Here is a 16,358-nt window from a genome sequence, read left to right on the forward strand (position 1 = left end):
GAGGCGCGAGAGAGACCAGTAGTCTCAGTTCTGCTTTTAGAGTTCCGTCTCTGCGTGCCTCAGTTTACCCTCTGCCCAAGGGGGCAGGGTAGGGATATGTCAGAGATTGGATTACGTAATCCCCTTCCACTTAACCTCCCTCCCTCCTAATCCTCTTCAGGAACTAAAGTTCTCGCTTTCCCCAGACATTCTCAAGAACCGACTCTGCGCCATCTACCCCTCCACCTGCCCGCCCGCTCATTTCACATTCCCGACTCGGCCACAGAAACAGAAGATCAAGACGCGGCGCTCTCCCTCTCCGCCTTCATCCCGCCCGCGCGCCTCCTTTCTCGGTCCCTCTCCGACAGGGAAACGGAAGATCAACATGCGGCGCGGCTGCCGAGTCGGCTTCCTATTGGCCAGAGCCGCGAGCGCTGCGCCCGCCCGCCCCTTCTCGCCCACCCACCTGGGCGGGGCCTCCCCGCTGACCCCGGGGCTGCCTGGGGCTGCGCGGCCCCGGGCTCGCCTCGCAGCCTTAAAGGGGCCGCGGCCGGATCCAGATGCCCGGCTGACTGCTCTCTCCGGACCAACCTGGAGGGTCTCAGTGTCCCAGGCGCGGCTGGGGATGAGGACTGAGGGGCTGAGCGCTGGAGGCGGGGCCTCAGCTTGTCGCGCTCCCTGCACCTGCCGACAGTCCCTCCCGCTGGTTTCGGGCGCAGTTTCTCGATTCACCGTTAGGGGGAGGGGCGCCCAGACCGCTTGATAATAATAATGAACAGTAACGTGAATTCGGTGCCAGACCTTTCACTCACCTGTCGCATCGTCCTCGCCCAAACCCTGTCAGGTCGGTGGGATTGGCTTTCCCACTTCACAGATGAGGAAACAGGTGGTTAAGCTGCTCTCCCCAGGCCACACGCCCAGGAAGGAACAAAGCGGAGATTTAAGCAGACATGGGATTCTGACCCACGATGCCATACCCGAGAAGCGACTGATATTCCTTAACTGTCACTCTGGAGTACCCAGGAGGGAGACGTCTTAGTATCATGGTCTTCTATGCAAAGGCACAGCTGCGAAGAAGGCGCGTTTGGTTCCCACTCACCTTCTGCCCAGACAGGTGTGCTCCAACAGGTGCGTCCCAGACAAACAAGCCTCGTCCCCTCCCTCACGGATGTTTTCATTCACAGGCGCTCCTTCCAGGTGCCCTACAACATGGAGGATACAGATGTTTTCCCAAGGAGATGCCCCAAACAGGTGTTTCACAAGTGCATCCTCGACAGGTGGGCCTCTGTACAGGTGAGCCTGTGTCCTGCTGCGCCCGGACCCGCCCCCGCCCCCAGATGTGCCTCAGTGTGAGCGAGCCCCATGCAGACGTTCTCAGGTCTTCCGCTCATCTGAGCTCAATTCTATGCAGATGTTCCTGAGACGAGGCTGTTTCCTTCACCTCTCGGGGATGTTTCTCAACAGGAATGCATGATACGGCCCCCCCACAGGTGTGTTCCAGTTGAGTATTAAGCCACATAGTTCTGTTTCCATATAATTGGGTCCCAAATAGGTTACTTAAATGCAAGTGTGTCTCATACAGGTCTTTCCAACACTTTTTCACACAGGAATTCCTCACACAAGTATTGTTCATTTCATAAGTGGGAATACAGATGTGTTTCCAAAACAGCTGTAGCCTATGTCAGGGTGGTCTTTTTTTTTTTTTTTTGGTGAAGAAGATTGGTCCTGAGCTAAGATCTGTTGCCAACCTTCCTTTTTTTGTTTCTCCCCAAAGCCCTGTACATAGTTGTGTATCCTCGTTGTAAGCGTCCCGAGTTCCTCTACGTGGGACGCCGCCACAGCATGGCTTGAGTTGTGTGTAAGTCTGCGCCCAGGATCTGAACCGGCGAACCCCCAGCCGCTGAAGCGGAGCGCGCGAACTTAACCAGTGTCACCCGGCTGGCCCCAGGTGTTATAACGCAGGTGTGTTCGCTACAGCTGTTCCCCACACAGGTGTGCTTCCATTCAGCTATACTCCAAATAGATATGGTTCAATGCAGAGGTCTTCCATACAGGTTTGCTCCCACGCAGGTGTGTACCACCCGGGTGTTTTTTCATCAGAGGCTCCCCATCCGAGTCTGCCTCAGACAGCAGTGCCTCATACCCCGATGTCTCCGTGCCCAGGGTGTCTCCGCACCTGTGCGATCTTACAGACGCGCCCGCCATCCAGGTAGGAGGTCCCTCTGAAACCTGCGCGCTCCCGCCCCTTTTGACTCCTCCCCCTTATAGGATTGGATTCCTGTTACAGGTGCGCCTGCTGCGCGGCCCCACCCCCCAGCTTGGCTCCGCCCTCTCATCTGGGCTCAGGTGCACAAGCCGGAAGTGCGCTCCCCTCCCAGGTGAGTGACTAAACTTTCCGGGTCACGTGAGCGGGCGGAGCTGGAGGAGCCCGATCGAGCCACCGACGGACGCACCGAGGGGTCCAGAGAGGGACCTGCATCGAGAACCTGAGCGAAGTCGAAGGCGCCAGGGCCAGGTAGGGCGGCAGGGTGCGCGGCGTGGCCTGCCGCCCCCTCCTCTCCCCTTTCCCCAGACCAGGAACGCGCCGCCCCAAGTTAATCTTTAATCTCTGACCTCTGGCCGCGGGGGCGGGGCGGGACTCCAGGGTGCCCGGCGCGGGTCGCCCCTCCTCTGGGCCTGCGCCCGGTCCAGCCCCCTCCCCCACGTCCCAGCCTTTCTCCTTCTCCCGCCCGCAGGTGCCGGGCCGCAGGTACCGCCAGCCCGAGATGCGGTAGGAGCTGCGCGCGCGAGAAGCCCCGTCCCCGATGCCACCAGCCCGTCGCCCCGGCCTGGGGCTGCTCCTGGCGCTCGGCCTGCCGCTGCTGCCGGCCCGCTGGGGCCAGGTCTGGGGGCAAAGTAGGTACCGACGCTGGGTACCTGGGACACTGAGAAGTCGAGGAATGGGGAGGTGCAGGTGGGGGGGGGGGTGCCTTGGGGGCAGAAGTCTACAGGGTCACTGGGGACTTAGAACTTCAGAGTCCTTCCTCGGACGGTCAGAATTGGTCGGTCAGAGTTGGTCGAGGAGAATTCCTGAGTTCCTGAGGGGGTGGGATTGTGAGCAGGGGGGCGTGGAGGCCTGCCTACCTGAGTCTCAGGCTGGTTGAGGGTTTTGGCAGGCTGGGAGCCAGGAGGAGCCCTGCCTGGGGCCCCCAGCCCAGGTTGCCCAAGGCTGGCCATAGGTGTGCACTGGGCCATTCGGTCCTAGTCCAATTCAGCCTTCGGGGAGGTGTGAGTCAGACACTCCAGGGAAATGCAGCATCCGCCCAGATCCTTAAGGGCCGAGGGACAGCCAGAGAGGTGTGGGGGTGGGGAGGGGAGCTCTGGGCTTCCAGACACCATCCATTTTAATAGCCCCCAACTCAGCCCCCACTGATTACCGGCTGCTGGACTCTGCTGGGCTACCGGCCGCTGGAGAAGCAAAAACAGCTGAGCCGGCCCCTACCTGCCAGGCATCCAGTCTCTACTACAAGAGTGGATGACTCGGGCAGGGTTCTGACGGGGGCATGCCCAAGGAAGGTGCAGATGCGACTAGATAGGAATAAATGGGGCTCATTTATCCTCTCCATGCCCGCTCCCCACAGTGTCGAGCTCCACTACAAGTAACGGCACCACTACGACCCCCGACCCTGACCCTGGCTCCAATAGGGCCCTGGTGAGTTGGGGGTATATGTGGGAGGAGGGCAGCAGGGATGTTCTTCAGGAGTCCCACATGTCACAGGAGGAGGGGCCCAGACCCCCAGAGGTGGCAGGTCAGGGTAGGGGGAGACATTGGTGAGCCCCAAGTGGGAGAGACCTGAATACCAGCATGATGAATGGGGAGACCCAGGGCCCCAGATGAGGGAGACCAAGAGCCCCAGGAAAGGGGTGGACATGAATACCATACATGGTAAGCGTAGGGGGGTGGGAGCCCCATATGCCTCTCAGGCATGGGGGAGGGGGGAGCTAGAAGCCCCACTTTGAAGCAGGTTGCTTCAAAGGGGGATCCCAGACATGGCAGGAGGGGGTGCCTGGGAGGCCCAGATATGGGAGATGGGGATCAGGAATCCTGGGTGGAGGAGCCAGATCGTGAAAAGTGGCAGGTGTTAGAGGATGAGGACCCCTGAATGCTTCTCAGGTCAGGTCGGGGGGAGGGGGTGGCGGGGCGGGCATCCCAGGTTGAGGTGGGTCACCCCTGTCCCCTCTCCCTCAGTCTCAGGGGGCCATCACTGCTATCATCGTGGTCTTCTCCCTCCTGGCCGTCCTGCTCCTGGCAGTGGGGCTGGTCCTGCTGGTGCGGAAACTGCGGGAGAAACGGCAGACAGAGGGCACCTACCGGCCCAGCAGTGAGGAGCAGGTGGGTGCCCGCGTGCCACCACCCCCCAACCTCAAGCTGCCGCCCGAGGAGCGGCTCATCTGAATGGTGGTGCCGGCCGCAGCCGCCATCCCTACCCAGGACTGCCCGGCGCTCGCTCACGCACAGCCGCCGCCACCGAGACACCGGCTTCTGATGATTCTGGAGGACTTGGGGGGCCACGGGGCACCTGCTGGGCGGGCTCTGCAAAGCATGCCACCTCTGCTTGCCTTGGCCTGCAGTTGGGGGTGCCGGGGCTGGGGACCCGCCTCCCCGCTTGCTGTACCATCTTCACCCGGCCGTCTGTCCTGCTGCCACACAGGCCCGACCACCGCCTCTCCTTTCCTTTCAGTTCTCCCACGCAGCCGAGGCCCGGGCTGCCCAGGACTCCAAGGAGACGGTGCGGGGCTGCCTGCCCATCTAGGGCTGTCTCCTTTCTCTATCCATCACCCTTCCTGGCTGTGTGACCTTGGGGGAAGGTAGAGCCCTCTCTGGGCCAAAAACCCACCCAGCACTTAAGAATAGAAGGGAAAAAGGTGCTTCATAGACTTTGCCCCTGAGGGCAAGACTGCTCACTTTATATATATATATATATATATAATTGGTAGTGAGATATAATTAAACCTTTTTTTGATCTGCTGGGGGCAGGAATTAGCCTAGATGGAGGTGACCAATGCAGGGTTCGTAGGCTGTTGAGAGATGGATGGTCAGGTTTCGAGGGTCCTAGGGGCTGGGAGCGCTTCCTGGAAGGGAGGTGCTCTTAACCCTACCTAGGAGCCAGCTGGTGGCTGCTCCAGAAGGGAAGATGGTGGATACGATGGGTTTTTAAGCTAAGAGAGGGCCCCCAGATAAACTCACCAGAAAAAAAACCAGTTTTGGGTTCTTGCTGTTTTATTGAGGGACTGGAGTGTCCTCCAGACCCTGCTCCTTAACTTTCAAAACACTTTTTGAGTTCAGCGACTCGGGGCCGGCTCCTGGCCTGGGGCTCCTGACCGTGGCTAGCCGGTGCAGCAGAGGATCTGGGAGCTTCTGGCTCCTTGGGGGGCTGGAGGTGAGCGTGCTCTGCCAGCAGGACCTCAGAAGGCTGGGCTCTGGAGTTTTCTAGGGAACCGGGATCCGAGGAAGAATGAAGGGGTGCGGATGTCCGGGGAGTATCCAAGAGAGGCTTTGTGGGGACTAGAATATGGGGGTCTTCTGGAGGGCTGGGCTGGGGGCATGCTGTGGACAGCTGGGAGCAGGGGCTCTCCTGGGCTGTGGGATCCTCGACTGCCTTGTGGGGAGGGGAGAGATCCAGGATTAGAGGATGGGGCTCCGGGAGAGAGGGTTCGGGGTCCCCTTGGCTGCTGGGGTCTGTCGATGCTGTTGAAGATGGAGAAAAGGTTTCTTGGCTGGCCTCTGAGGGCAGCTGGGAACTGGGATTCTTGGAGAGGCTTGTGGCGTCCGAAGGCTGGGGGGTGTGCAGCGATGACAGTCTAGCAGGCAGGGACAGGGGCTCGGGGTCTGGCGGTTTCTCATCATCTGCTTGCCATCTTGGTCCTTCTGGTATGTCAGGCTGGGTGGGGATGGGGAGATGAGCAAGTTGCTGGCCTTGAGATGCCGGAGGGGCTGGCAAGCGTGCTGGGCAGATGGGAGAGGACTGGGGGCTCTCACCAGGCTGAGGCAGCTGTCCAGGTCCCCTCTGTGGCAGCAGTCTAAACTCTGGCTGGGCCGCAGGCTGCCTGTCCTCGTGGCTCCCATGCTCAGACTGTCCAGAATCTCGCTCAGCAAATCCAGTTCTTCTCCGGACCCCAGGAAGCTGCTGTCCAGAGTTTCCTCCGCCCACGGGTCCAGAGCATCCTCAGGGCTCAGAGGGGGTGTCCTGAGGGAAGATGGACAGCCTCGGATATGCCAGCCTGAGATCCCCAGGCCTGGTCCCGCTACTCTGGAGGGGGACCACCCTCTTCATCAGTGCTGGCCTCCCGCTTGCAACATTGCCCCCTTCCCCATCTTTCAACCTTACCTCTCCCCCAGCGATTCAGGTCTCTCTTCCAGCCGGATTCTCCTGCTGGGGCGAAGAGGCCGGTTCTGCAAAGGACAGATGTGAGGGGTGGGTGTGAGGCCCCAGGAGCTATGGGATCAGGGGCCTGTGGGATGTGGGTGGGGCAAGATGACTGGAAGGAGGCTGATGATGGGAGAGGACTTGGTGGCACTTCCAGGGGCGTGTTGGGATGGGGGTGGGGGAGTCTTAACCTGTCCAAAGTGCTGGGTGATGGGTAGGCGCTGCTGCAGGCGATCTGAGCGGCTGGTGAGGGTTGGGGCCCTCATGGAGCCCCCTCTGTGCAGGACAGAGGCCCCATCCTAGAAGAGGGTGGGTAAGCCAGGAGCCCGTACCCCACTCCCCCCTGCCCATTGGTCATCGGCTTTTACCTTGTACATCAGAAGACTCTGCATGCTCCTCAACCCACTCTTGGCCTACGGAGGAGCCAAAAGAGAATCAGACTCAAGAGCGATTTGACCCTAGACATTCGGGGACCCAGCACCTCCGTCCCCAAGGACAGCTACGTCTTGCCATCTATTTGTGGTGCGTGTCATAAATATATTCACAATTCCCCCATCCCACCTAGGAAGTCCGCCCAAACTCTCACCCTTTTGACTAATACAAAAGGAATGTGCCTGGAGGAAATAACCCCCAAATGAAATGGGGAGTGGCAAAAACAGAGCATCATAAAAACGCGTCAGTCTTCAAAAACCAGGCGAAGAAGAAAATCTAATGGAGACGTTGGGAACTGTGAATGTTGGCCCTGGGAAACTTCTGGGCTTGGGAGGAAAAAAAACCCACAAGGGCGGGAGCTGGGATGGTAGTGCCCGCAAAGGACAAAAGATGCTCGCCAATGAATCCTGGTTGTCCATTTTAAACAGGACAGAGGATCCTGACCAAAACAAGTGTGGTAAATGGAAAATAAAAGTGGGAAGAATTGTTAATGGTTTAACTGCTGGTTCAGTTCAGATAAAAATGTTTGCACTTTAAATGGGGGGTTAAAATGTCTCTGTGAGGGGTGGAAATGTCCTCTGTCTCCTCGCCTTTGCCATCCCCATAAGTGGCCTGTCTAGCTTAGCCTCACCGAGCGGTACATGTTTTTGACGGCTGGTTGAGTCTTGGCCTTGACTGAATGTAGGAGGGTGCCACCACCTTTCTGGGAAGAGAACACCAAGGGGGAGAGGCTTGGGCATCTGGGGTTACCCCAGACCCCACCTCCCCACCCGGGGCTGTGTGACGCTGGACAAGGCCCTCACCGTCTCTGATTTCTTCACATCTATGTATAAATGAGCAAAATGATGATCCTACCAGGGGACTGTTATGGGATTAAATTAATTCAATAATAAACCCTAAACAAGTATTTGGTGTTACTTACCTTTAAGTTGTCCGCCCAGAGCTGATAGGAGCGAAGGGTGCCTGGAGTGAGGGAAGAGGTGGTCATGGAACGCAGGCTCTGGCTGGGGCGCTGGTGGGGTGGGGGCTCCGGGCTAGGTGCAGGGCTCACCTGAGGAGGCCTCAGTGCAGGTGATCTCCTGCTCAAAGAGGTCTGAGAAGCCCTCTCCTGTGTTGAGTTTCTCCAGCCGGCCTTCAATGAACTGAGGGTGGAGGGATGGGTCAAAATCAGAAGCCTGGTTGCCACCGACACGTCTGAATTTGAGAGCTAGGAGACCGTTCGTCTTCCGGGCGTAGAAGCCATCCCTGGCCCACCCCCAGGACCCAGGAATCTGGAGTCCACCTCAGGAAGGCAGAGGTCCAACACTCTCCCCACCCCCAGAGTCGGGACCTGTCCTTAGGGGCCAAACCCCGCCCCTCACAGGGACCCGGAAGTCAGACTGCGCTACTCCAGACCCGCTCACCTCCTCTCAGTGACCCTGGAAGAAGTCGACCCCACCTGCAGGGACCCTACGACCCATCCCCGCACTGAAGGAGCCTGGAGTCCAGCCCAGCTTCTCCCAAGAACCGAGGGGTTCGGCTCCACTTTCCTCCCACGTCTCTAGGGCCCAGGAGTCCCGGCCCGCCTCCTCCTCCCCTCAAAGGGAGCGCTGTCTGGACCCCCACCCTCGACCCAGGAGGCTCCCCTTTTAGGGACCCAAGAATCTGACCCCACCCCAATCTTCTCAGGGGCCTAGAAGTAGATCTTATCCCTCAGGAACTCAGGTTGGGGGTTCCCATCTTTAGGAACCCAAGAGTTCAGTCCTGCCTCCTGCAACCTGGAGGCCCTAGGGTGGGGGATGTCGAGGGACCAACTCTAGCCCCGCCCATAGGACCTAGACGTCTGCCGCCAGCCCCGCCCCTCCGGCCCCAGCCCCACCCCTCCGGCCCCAGCCCCGCCCCCGGCGACCCGGGAGTCTGCGCCCCCAGCTCCGCCCCTCCGGCCCCAGCCCCGCCCTCAGGGACTCGGGAGTCTGCGCCCCCAGCCCCACCCCTCCGGCCCCAGCCCCGCCCTCAGGCGCACCTGTTTGAATAGCTGCAGGTGCACAGCCCGCTGGTGGAAGGCCTGCAGGGGCGCCCCGGGTTTCTGGGCCAAGAAGGCGTCTTCGCTGAATGTCACAGGCTGGCCCTGGAAGAAGGACCCGCGTCCCGAGCTCCCCGCTGTTCTCCTGGACCCTCATTCTACCATATTTCTATGTAGCAAACATTGATTGAGCTCCTGCTGTGTGCCTGATCTTGTGCAGTGCCCTCCTTGCACTCCTGGGCCGCGAGGAGGACTTGGGCTTTGACCCCGAGGGTGGTGGGAGCCCTGGAGGGCTGTGGGCAGAGGAGGGCGGAGCCCTGGCTCAGGGACTCCCAGGAGCCCTCTGCGGAGAGGAGAGATGGTGGAGGGCGAAGGTGGGAGCCTGCGAGAGGAGACTCACGGGCGAGGCGAGCGCCTTGATCCAGGCAAGCAATAATGCGGACCAGACCAGGGCGGACAGAGGAGGACAAATGGGGAGATTCGAGACGTATTGTCAGGGCAGAGCTGACAGGAACATCAGATGCTCAAAGGATAGAATGCCCCAAAGTTTTTATAGAATAGCTGTGAGAAACTGGAGGGGAAGGTTAAGTCAGCAGACCGAAGTCCTGGCTTCAACAGTCACCGGCGGTGGGACCTCTCCAGGCCTCGGTTTCCTCATATGTAAGACGGGATCGTAAGAGTGTCCCTCTCATAATACTGTTGTGAGCATTCGATGAGATGATAGGAATAGTAAAACCTGGCATTTTTCGAGTGCTCACATGTGCCAGGCACTGTCCAAGCATTCTGCATAGGCTTATTCACTGACTCATACCACTCTTTCGGGTGGGTGCCATGGGGATCCCGTTTTACAGATGAGCGAATGGAGGCACAGGGTAAATACGCCATAAAGCTAGGTGTCACTATTATTCTGAACCCTTCAGGGACCCACAAGGCGTCTCCCTCGGCGTCCCCACTGCTCACCGGGCTGCAGACGAGCGCATCGCGGTAGCCCCCAAACAGCAAGGCCTGGGCTTTGAGGAAGAGACGGGACACCCCTTCCCCGGGCGCCAGCGCGACCTTTCTTAGCCGCAGCCTCAGCAGGGACACCTGGAGGACAAGGGGGCGGCGCTGAGAGGGCGGATGTGGGGCGTCCGCCTCCCGGACGCGGCAGGAGGGTGGAAGGGGGCGACACTGACCACGTCTGGGGGCAGCGCCTGCACGTCATCGAAGGGCGTCTCCAAGGTGTTGGAGTCCACGTTCATCATCACGACGTCCTCCAGGGCTTTCTCCCGCACTCTCTGTATGAGGTGCGGGGAGGTGGGGAGGAGGGACCGCCGCTCAGAATCGGAGCATCCCTGGCGGGGGAGGGTATCTGGGGATGCGGAGGGAGGGATCCCCGCCCGTCCCCGCGGTCCAGGTCCGCTCCCACTCACCTCGGCGAGACTGGCGTGTACTCCAATGAGGTAGGGCATGGGCGCGCTGCGGACCACCGAGGGGGCAGGTCATGCAGGCGCCACTCCCGGGTCTGACACTCTCGCCACCCCAGGCCCTGCCCCTCCCCAGACCCCGCCCCTCACCAGCAGTAGTCCAGCAGGTGCGGCGGCAGCGTGGGTATCAGCACGTGCTCCCAGCGCATGGGGTACAGGAGGGCGCAGGATGCGTGGACGCATGAGGTCAACTGGAGACGACGGGTGGGGGGCCGTGGAGTCAGGGCCTGGACCCCCAGCTTCAAGGACCCTCTCTGGGATGATGGTTCTCCCGGCTCCATTTCGCATATCTCCAGTCTCCTGTCCCCTCCGCCCCCACCCTTTTCCCACCCTCTACTGGGTAAGAGGCGAAAACCCAGACTTCTTTAGGAATGTGGAGACCAAGAACTCAACAAACGAGGGTGCTTGGAGCGGGTGGAGCCAGGACTCAGCAAATCCTAATCTCTCCTTTTAGGGGGCGGAGCTAATATGCAACCCTCCAATCGGTAGGCGTAGATCAACGACTCAGCCCACGGACTCCACCCCCAAAAGAGGTGGAGCTAGGATTGCGCCCGCCCTTGCCCCGCCCCTAGGGGTGGAGCCAGCGTGTAAGTTCCACCCGCCCCCCCACACCCTGGTCCCCATCCTCCCCCAGGGTCAGAGCTGGAATTCAGCGTTCCTCGACCTCACCCCGCAGAGGGGTGGGGCCAGGCTTGTCCTGGCCCATAGTAGGGTGGAATCTGGACTCAGCGCTCCCAAAGAGGAGGAGCCACAGCACAGCCAGCTCTGATTCCCCCGCTAGGGGCAGAGTCAGGACCTTGCCCTAGGGTCGCAAGCGGTGGGCTTGAAGCTAGGAGTCACCCCCGTTGTCCCGCCCCCAGGGGCTTAGCCAGGCCTTGGCCCCTCCCTGGGTCCGGCTGGCCCCGCCTCACAGTGCTCAGCTTGCTGGAGGTGAGCAGCACCCTTCGTTCCGCCAGGAGCGCGGCGAACAGCCCCACGATGTTCTCGTCGGTCACTGCCACCACCAGCTCCGTCAGGTTCCTCTGAGGAGCAGAGAGGAGCGCTGGGCGCGGGGGACCACAGGATGCGACAGCCCCCTCCGGGTTTCGGGACCTCTCCCCGCCCCCAGATGTCCCCCTCCCAGGTGTCCACTCACGTTCTCAGGAATGGACGGCAGGCGGCCGGAGTCGGGGGCCACGAAGCAGGAAAGCTGGTGGGCGGATTGGCGGGGAGACCGATCTGTCAGGGGGTGGCCTCACCTGGGTGCCCCACCTTCCCAGGTCCCCAACTGGGCTCACCGGCTTGCTGTTCCCCGGGGCAGGGGGCGGGATGCTGTGCGCGCTGGAGATCGTCACCTCGCCTCCCTGGGGGAGAAGTGTAGCCGTGTGGGTCCTCAGGGCTGGGGTGCAGCCTCCCCATCTGCCTGAGGTTCGAAGCCCAGGCGCTGGGGACTACTCACCAGCTCCGGCCCCACTGAGGTCCCCGGCAGGGGCTGCTGCTGCAGATTTAGAAGAAGGTCCTCGGCCTCCGAGACCTGGGTGGGGGTGGGGTGTCTGAGCTCGAATATGGGTTGGGGATTCTGACGGCCTGGACTCAGGCTGGGTGGTCTGGGAGGAGCCGAGGGGCTCTGGCCAGGCCTGGGGATTCTGAGCCTGGCTGGGGGCTTGGTGGGGCGGGGGCGGGGACTCCCGTGGGAGCGGGAAGTGGGCTCAGCTCACTTGGTCCTGGGCCAGGAGGTCCCCCACTGTGTTCAGCAGCTTGTAGAACACCTCGAACCAAGGCAGGTGGCTGTGGAGAGAGGACACAGGTTCCAGGAAGTGCCCCTCGCCGAGGCCCTTCCGGCCCCTCCCCCCAGACCCCATATCCCACACCTGAGGATGCAGAGACAGCTGTGGGCGCCAGCCCGCAGGCGGCAGAAACCAAATCTGCGGGTGCCGGTCAGGTCCGTGAGGGCGAAGGTGAAATGCTGTACAGCGGGGCTGGGGGGCTCCCTGGAGGCAGGACAGGCTCTCAGAAACCTGGCAGGCCCTGCTCCTTGACCCCCACCCTACCCCTCAACAATGCTCCTAGTACTGTGTCCACTGGTCTGGGGCCTTGGGTGTAGAGGTCCCTGGTTGTTGGGGTCCTTGAGTGCCTGAGGCCCTGGATCTGTGAGTCCTAGGTACCTGAGTAGCTGGGTAAATTGGTCCCTGCATGTGTAGGTCGCTAGTTGTCGGGGCCCCCGAGTGTGAGCATCTGAGTCCCTGGGTGTCTGAGTCTCAGGGCCCCTAGGGTCCCTGGGTGTTTGAACCTGGGGCTCCCTGAGAGGTCTGAGTCCCTGGGTCCTTGGGTGTCCGCTTCCTTTCGTACCTTTCCACATCAAAAGGGAAGCAGAATTTAGGCACCATCTGCATAGCGTCCTGCGTGGAGAGAAGCACGCACTGCTTGGCCCCTCCCTGTCCGAGCCATGGAGGCCCCTCCCCCAAGGGGAGCAAGGAGCCAGCCTGCGTACCTGGTCCCTGAAGTCCGGGGGGAACTGCCGCAGGATGGGGGGGTCTGCAGGGAGAGCAGGCCTTGATGTTCAGGGCCCCCGGCCCACCCTCCATCTCCCCGCCCCCACCTGATGCCCCCAACTCACCTTCCTGCAGGGAGGCAGGACAGGCTGCTTCGAAGAACCAGTCAAACACAGCTGGGGGACCCCCTCTGTGGGACAGGAAAGGGCTCAGTGGGTCCAGGGACTCGCTTCTGGGTGTGTGGTTGTGTTTGTGTGGGGTCTGCATGTGTGTGTGATTATGTGTGCGTGTGTGACTGGTGCAAATGTGTGTGCATGCCCCCTTGGGGTGGTGGCAGTGAGGGTGTAGCTGTGTTTGGCTGTGCATGCAATGCTGTTGACTGCGTGTGCCCAACTGGGAGCAGGACTGAAGTGAGAGAGTGTGACTGTGTGTGTGTGTGCATGACTTGTGTGAGCATGTGGATGTGCTCGTGTGTGCATGACTTAGAGCATACAAGTGTGTGTGTATCTGTGTGCATGACTTGTGTGAGCATGTGTGTGTGTGTGTAACTTGTATGAGCATGTGTGTGTGTGCGCGTGGCTGTGTGCATGACTTGTGTGAGCACGCAGCTGTGTGTGTGTACATGACTTGGGTAAGCTTTCATGTGTGTGTACATGACTTACATGAGTGTGTGTGTGTGTGTGTGTGTGTGGCTGTGTGCATGACTTATGTGAGCATGCAGGTGTGTGTGTGTTTGTCGTTCTCTCCCGTGTCTGCCTGAAGGGATGACACTGTCCAGTGTATGTGTCAGGCGGGACTGAGCCGGTGTGAGGGCAAATAACATCCACGCTTCCTTGCGTGGCTGCGAGTGTGACTGGCTTAATGCGAGCAGACCCCTTGGTCTTAAAGGCAAGAAGCCCTGCCCATGCGTCTCTGGGTGGGAGACTTCACGGGGGCCCGGGGGTTGACCCTGAATTTCTCATCAGAGAACGGAGGGCGGCATGCCTGCTCCCTCCGTGAGCCCGGCAATCTCTGCCTTCCCCTGTTCCCCCCTCCACCGACGGCACAGAGGATGCTGGGAGGCGGGCTCAGAGAGAGCGACGGTGAGACCTGGAGGGCCACAGAGGAAGAGGCTGGGGTCTGACTGCTGATACACAGCCCCTGCCATGGGGACCCCCCGGCACTTTGTTCTCAAGCTGACACCAGTCCCACACAATCATGCATGCGCACAGACACACGCAGTCCTCCCCCTACCCTGCTGACCCCCGGAAGCCATGCTCTCCATCACTCAGATACACCAAGAGGTGCATGCTGGGAGTTACAAGCTTAGTTACACAGAGCCAGAAAGAGAGAGAGAGAGAGAGAGAGAGAGAGGAGCGGCCGACAGTGGCCTGAGTATCCCTAAGTCCATCCTATAGGCCAGCCGGGAGTCCTGCCCCAGTTCCGGCCACCTGCCCTGTAGCCCTTGGTCCCTCCGGGGCCTGCCCCAGCCCCTTTCCCCTTGGCCCCAGCCCCGGCCTGGTCTGGGAAACGTGGTCCAGAAGATGGGGGAGGGGGCGGCTCTTACTCAGCTTCGGATCCCATGGTCCCTGCAGGCCCGGCCCGGCGGGTCCCTTTCCCCGGGGGTCCTGGGGGCCCGTGCTTGCTCGGGGCTGAGCCCTGAGCCGGCTCAGCTTCCTGTGTGGCTGAGAGAGGAAGTTTAACGGGTGACGTCCCCAGAGGGAGGCCCCCGCCCCCACCGCTGTGAGAGACCCAGGCATCCTGCCTCGGAGCCTTCCCCGGGATGGGTGGGCAATAGGTGATGCAGGCTCCAGGGCAGACCCCCAGCCCTATCCTGCCAGCCCGGGCCACCTCTGATGCCCGCCATCGCACCCAAGGCTTCTCCTCTCTATGGCAGCCAAGGATTCAGATTTTGCCTGAAATGCTTCCTCTTCTCTCAACTTTACTTCTTTCCTTTGGTCCATCCTCACTGGCCATTCCCTGTAGGACCACCAGAGGGAGCCGGGCCTGAGAGTGGACACAGGGGAGCTCCGGAGGTGGACAGACAGCAGTCAGAACAGGGACACACAGACAACACACACACACACAGAGCCAGGAAGTGACGAACACAGACAGGCTAGAACAGTCACACACAGCAGACGGGCACAGAGACCTACTCTTGGACCTTGCGACAGACTGAATGTGTGTCCCCCCCAAATTTATATGTTAAATCCTAACGCCCAAGGTGATGGGATTACGAGGTGGAGGCCTTTGGGAGATGATTAGATCTTGAAGGTGGCGCCCTCGTGTATGCGATTAGTGGCTTTATAACAGAGACCCCAGAGGGCTCCCTTGTCCCTCTACCTGTGAGGACGCAGCAAGAAGACGCCATCTATGACCAGGAAGTGCGTCCTCACCAGACACAGAATCTGCCAGCACCTTGATCTTGGCCTTCCAGACTCTAGGACTGTGAAAAGTAAATATACATTGTTTATGAACCACTCAGTCTCTGGTATTCTGCTGTCGCAGTCTAAATGGAGTAAGATGGGCATGGAGGCTGCAGAGACCTCTGAGGCCCGCTTCATGTCTGCAGTTCACTCCAATTCAGGACAAATACCCAATGGCAAACCCACTGGGTGGGGATAAAAGAATTCATATCTCTGGTGGGTGACCTCAAAGCAGAATGCTCTCTGCACGTCGGTTGCTGTATCTGTAACATAGGTAGACATGGTGCCTGTTTCAGAGATGCCATAAAGGTTCGATGAGAGAATTCAAGGAAAATGTTTTTGAGAGCAGACCTGAATCAAGTTTTTTTGTTTTTGTTTTTGTTTTTTCAGGAAGATTAGCCCTTAGTTAACATCTGCTGCCAATCCTCCTCTTTTTTGCTGAGGAAGACTGGCCCTGAGCTAACATCCGTGCCCATCTTCCTCTGCTTTGTATGTGGGACGCCCGCCACAGCATGGCTTGATGAGCAGTGTGTAGGTCTGTGCCCGGGATCCGAACTGGTGAGCCCTGGGCCACCAAAGCAGAATACGTGAACCTCTATGCCAAGTGGGCCAGCCCCCTGAATCAAGTTTTTTATATGTTCTGTCTATTATTATGGGAGGCAGTTCAGCTAAGTGGTTAAGAGAATGATTTTGGTGTCAGAGACACCTGGGTTCAAGACCTGACTCAGTTCTTTAATGTCTGTGTGACCTTAGGCGTCATTTGGTCTCTCTGTATTAGTAATTTATTGCCATGTAACAAGTTGTCCTGAAGTTAATGGCTTAAGAGAACACAAATATGTTGTCTGACAGTTTCTATGGGTCAGACTCTGGGCACCACACAGTCGGGTCCTCTGCTGAAGGGTCTCTCCGCTGTAATAAGGTGTCCGTTGGGCTGTGGTCTCGTCTGAAGTCTCGACTGGAGAAAGACGTGCTGCCAAGCTCACTCTGTGGCTGTTGGCAGGATTCAGTTAGTTGCGGGCTATTGGACTGAGGACCTCAGGTCCTTGCTGGCTGTTGGCCAAAGGCTGCCCTCCCTTCTTTGCCACGTGGACCTTCCAACACACTGCTTGCTTCACCAAAGTGAGCAAGGTGAGAAGGGAATAGAGACTTCATCCAGACAGAAGTCACAATCTTTTGGAACCCAGTCTTGGAAGTGT

The 16,358-nt window shown here is 59.5% G+C and overlaps 2 protein-coding genes across 12 annotated transcripts; one reads left to right on the forward strand and one right to left on the reverse strand.

The window, feature by feature from the left end:
* The first annotated feature begins 439 nt into the window (after positions 1 to 439).
* CRB3 (crumbs cell polarity complex component 3) lies at positions 440 to 7,725 on the forward strand. 11 transcript variants are annotated; one of them, XM_023644585.2, is made up of 10 exons: positions 440 to 1,093; positions 1,164 to 1,256; positions 1,391 to 1,469; positions 1,754 to 1,941; positions 2,050 to 2,188; positions 2,267 to 2,494; positions 2,715 to 2,874; positions 3,600 to 3,670; positions 4,208 to 4,351; positions 4,701 to 7,725. In XM_023644585.2, the coding sequence occupies exons 7-10, from the start codon at positions 2,784 to 2,786 to the stop codon at positions 4,770 to 4,772; spliced, it is 378 nt and encodes a 125-aa protein (XP_023500353.1). In that variant the 5' UTR covers positions 440 to 1,093; positions 1,164 to 1,256; positions 1,391 to 1,469; positions 1,754 to 1,941; positions 2,050 to 2,188; positions 2,267 to 2,494; positions 2,715 to 2,783; the 3' UTR covers positions 4,773 to 7,725. The 11 variants fall into 11 exon arrangements, with proteins under 11 accessions (XP_023500353.1, XP_070128678.1, XP_070128675.1 ...); XM_070272577.1 differs by having other exon boundaries at positions 440 to 1,057; positions 1,164 to 1,272; XM_023644584.2 differs by having other exon boundaries at positions 457 to 1,107; positions 1,177 to 1,272.
* On the reverse strand, positions 5,222 to 14,804 carry DENND1C (DENN domain containing 1C). The gene is made up of 24 exons (XM_001916888.6): positions 14,609 to 14,804; positions 14,304 to 14,421; positions 12,883 to 12,947; positions 12,757 to 12,800; positions 12,615 to 12,664; positions 12,137 to 12,256; positions 11,984 to 12,053; positions 11,725 to 11,799; positions 11,564 to 11,629; positions 11,422 to 11,475; positions 11,198 to 11,308; positions 10,377 to 10,477; positions 10,233 to 10,278; positions 9,996 to 10,097; positions 9,781 to 9,906; positions 8,821 to 8,925; positions 7,870 to 7,960; positions 7,741 to 7,781; positions 7,450 to 7,521; positions 6,755 to 6,799; positions 6,578 to 6,685; positions 6,348 to 6,412; positions 5,999 to 6,206; positions 5,222 to 5,900 (listed from the first exon to the last, which is right to left on the reverse strand). Exons 2-24 carry the CDS (start codon positions 14,318 to 14,320, stop codon positions 5,277 to 5,279), a joined length of 2,406 nt encoding a protein of 801 aa, XP_001916923.3. The 5' UTR covers positions 14,321 to 14,421; positions 14,609 to 14,804; the 3' UTR covers positions 5,222 to 5,276.
* Positions 14,805 to 16,358: the final 1,554 nt, after the last annotated feature.

The sequence above is a fragment of the Equus caballus genome, chromosome 7 (assembly GCF_041296265.1).
Source record: "Equus caballus isolate H_3958 breed thoroughbred chromosome 7, TB-T2T, whole genome shotgun sequence".
Classification (NCBI taxonomy): Eukaryota; Metazoa; Chordata; class Mammalia; order Perissodactyla; family Equidae; genus Equus; species Equus caballus.

Bases quoted from the DNA above. Each gene is read 5' to 3' on its own strand.
- CRB3 (XM_070272574.1), top strand. From the start codon at position 2,784: ATGCCACCAGCCCGTCGCCCCGGCCTGGGGCTGCTCCTGGCGCTCGGC. The intron at 3,671-4,207 runs GTGAGTTGGGGG...CCTCTCCCTCAG, and splicing joins CTGGCTCCAATAGGGCCCTG to TCTCAGGGGGCCATCACTGC. The intron at 4,352-4,700 runs GTGGGTGCCCGC...CTTTCCTTTCAG, and splicing joins GGCCCAGCAGTGAGGAGCAG to TTCTCCCACGCAGCCGAGGC.
- DENND1C (XM_001916888.6), bottom strand. The intron at 12,801-12,882 runs GTGAGTTGGGGG...CTCTCCCTGCAG, and splicing joins TCCTGCCTCCCTGCAGGAAG to ACCCCCCCATCCTGCGGCAG. The intron at 12,054-12,136 runs GTGTGGGATATG...CTCTCTCCACAG, and splicing joins AGCTGTCTCTGCATCCTCAG to CCACCTGCCTTGGTTCGAGG.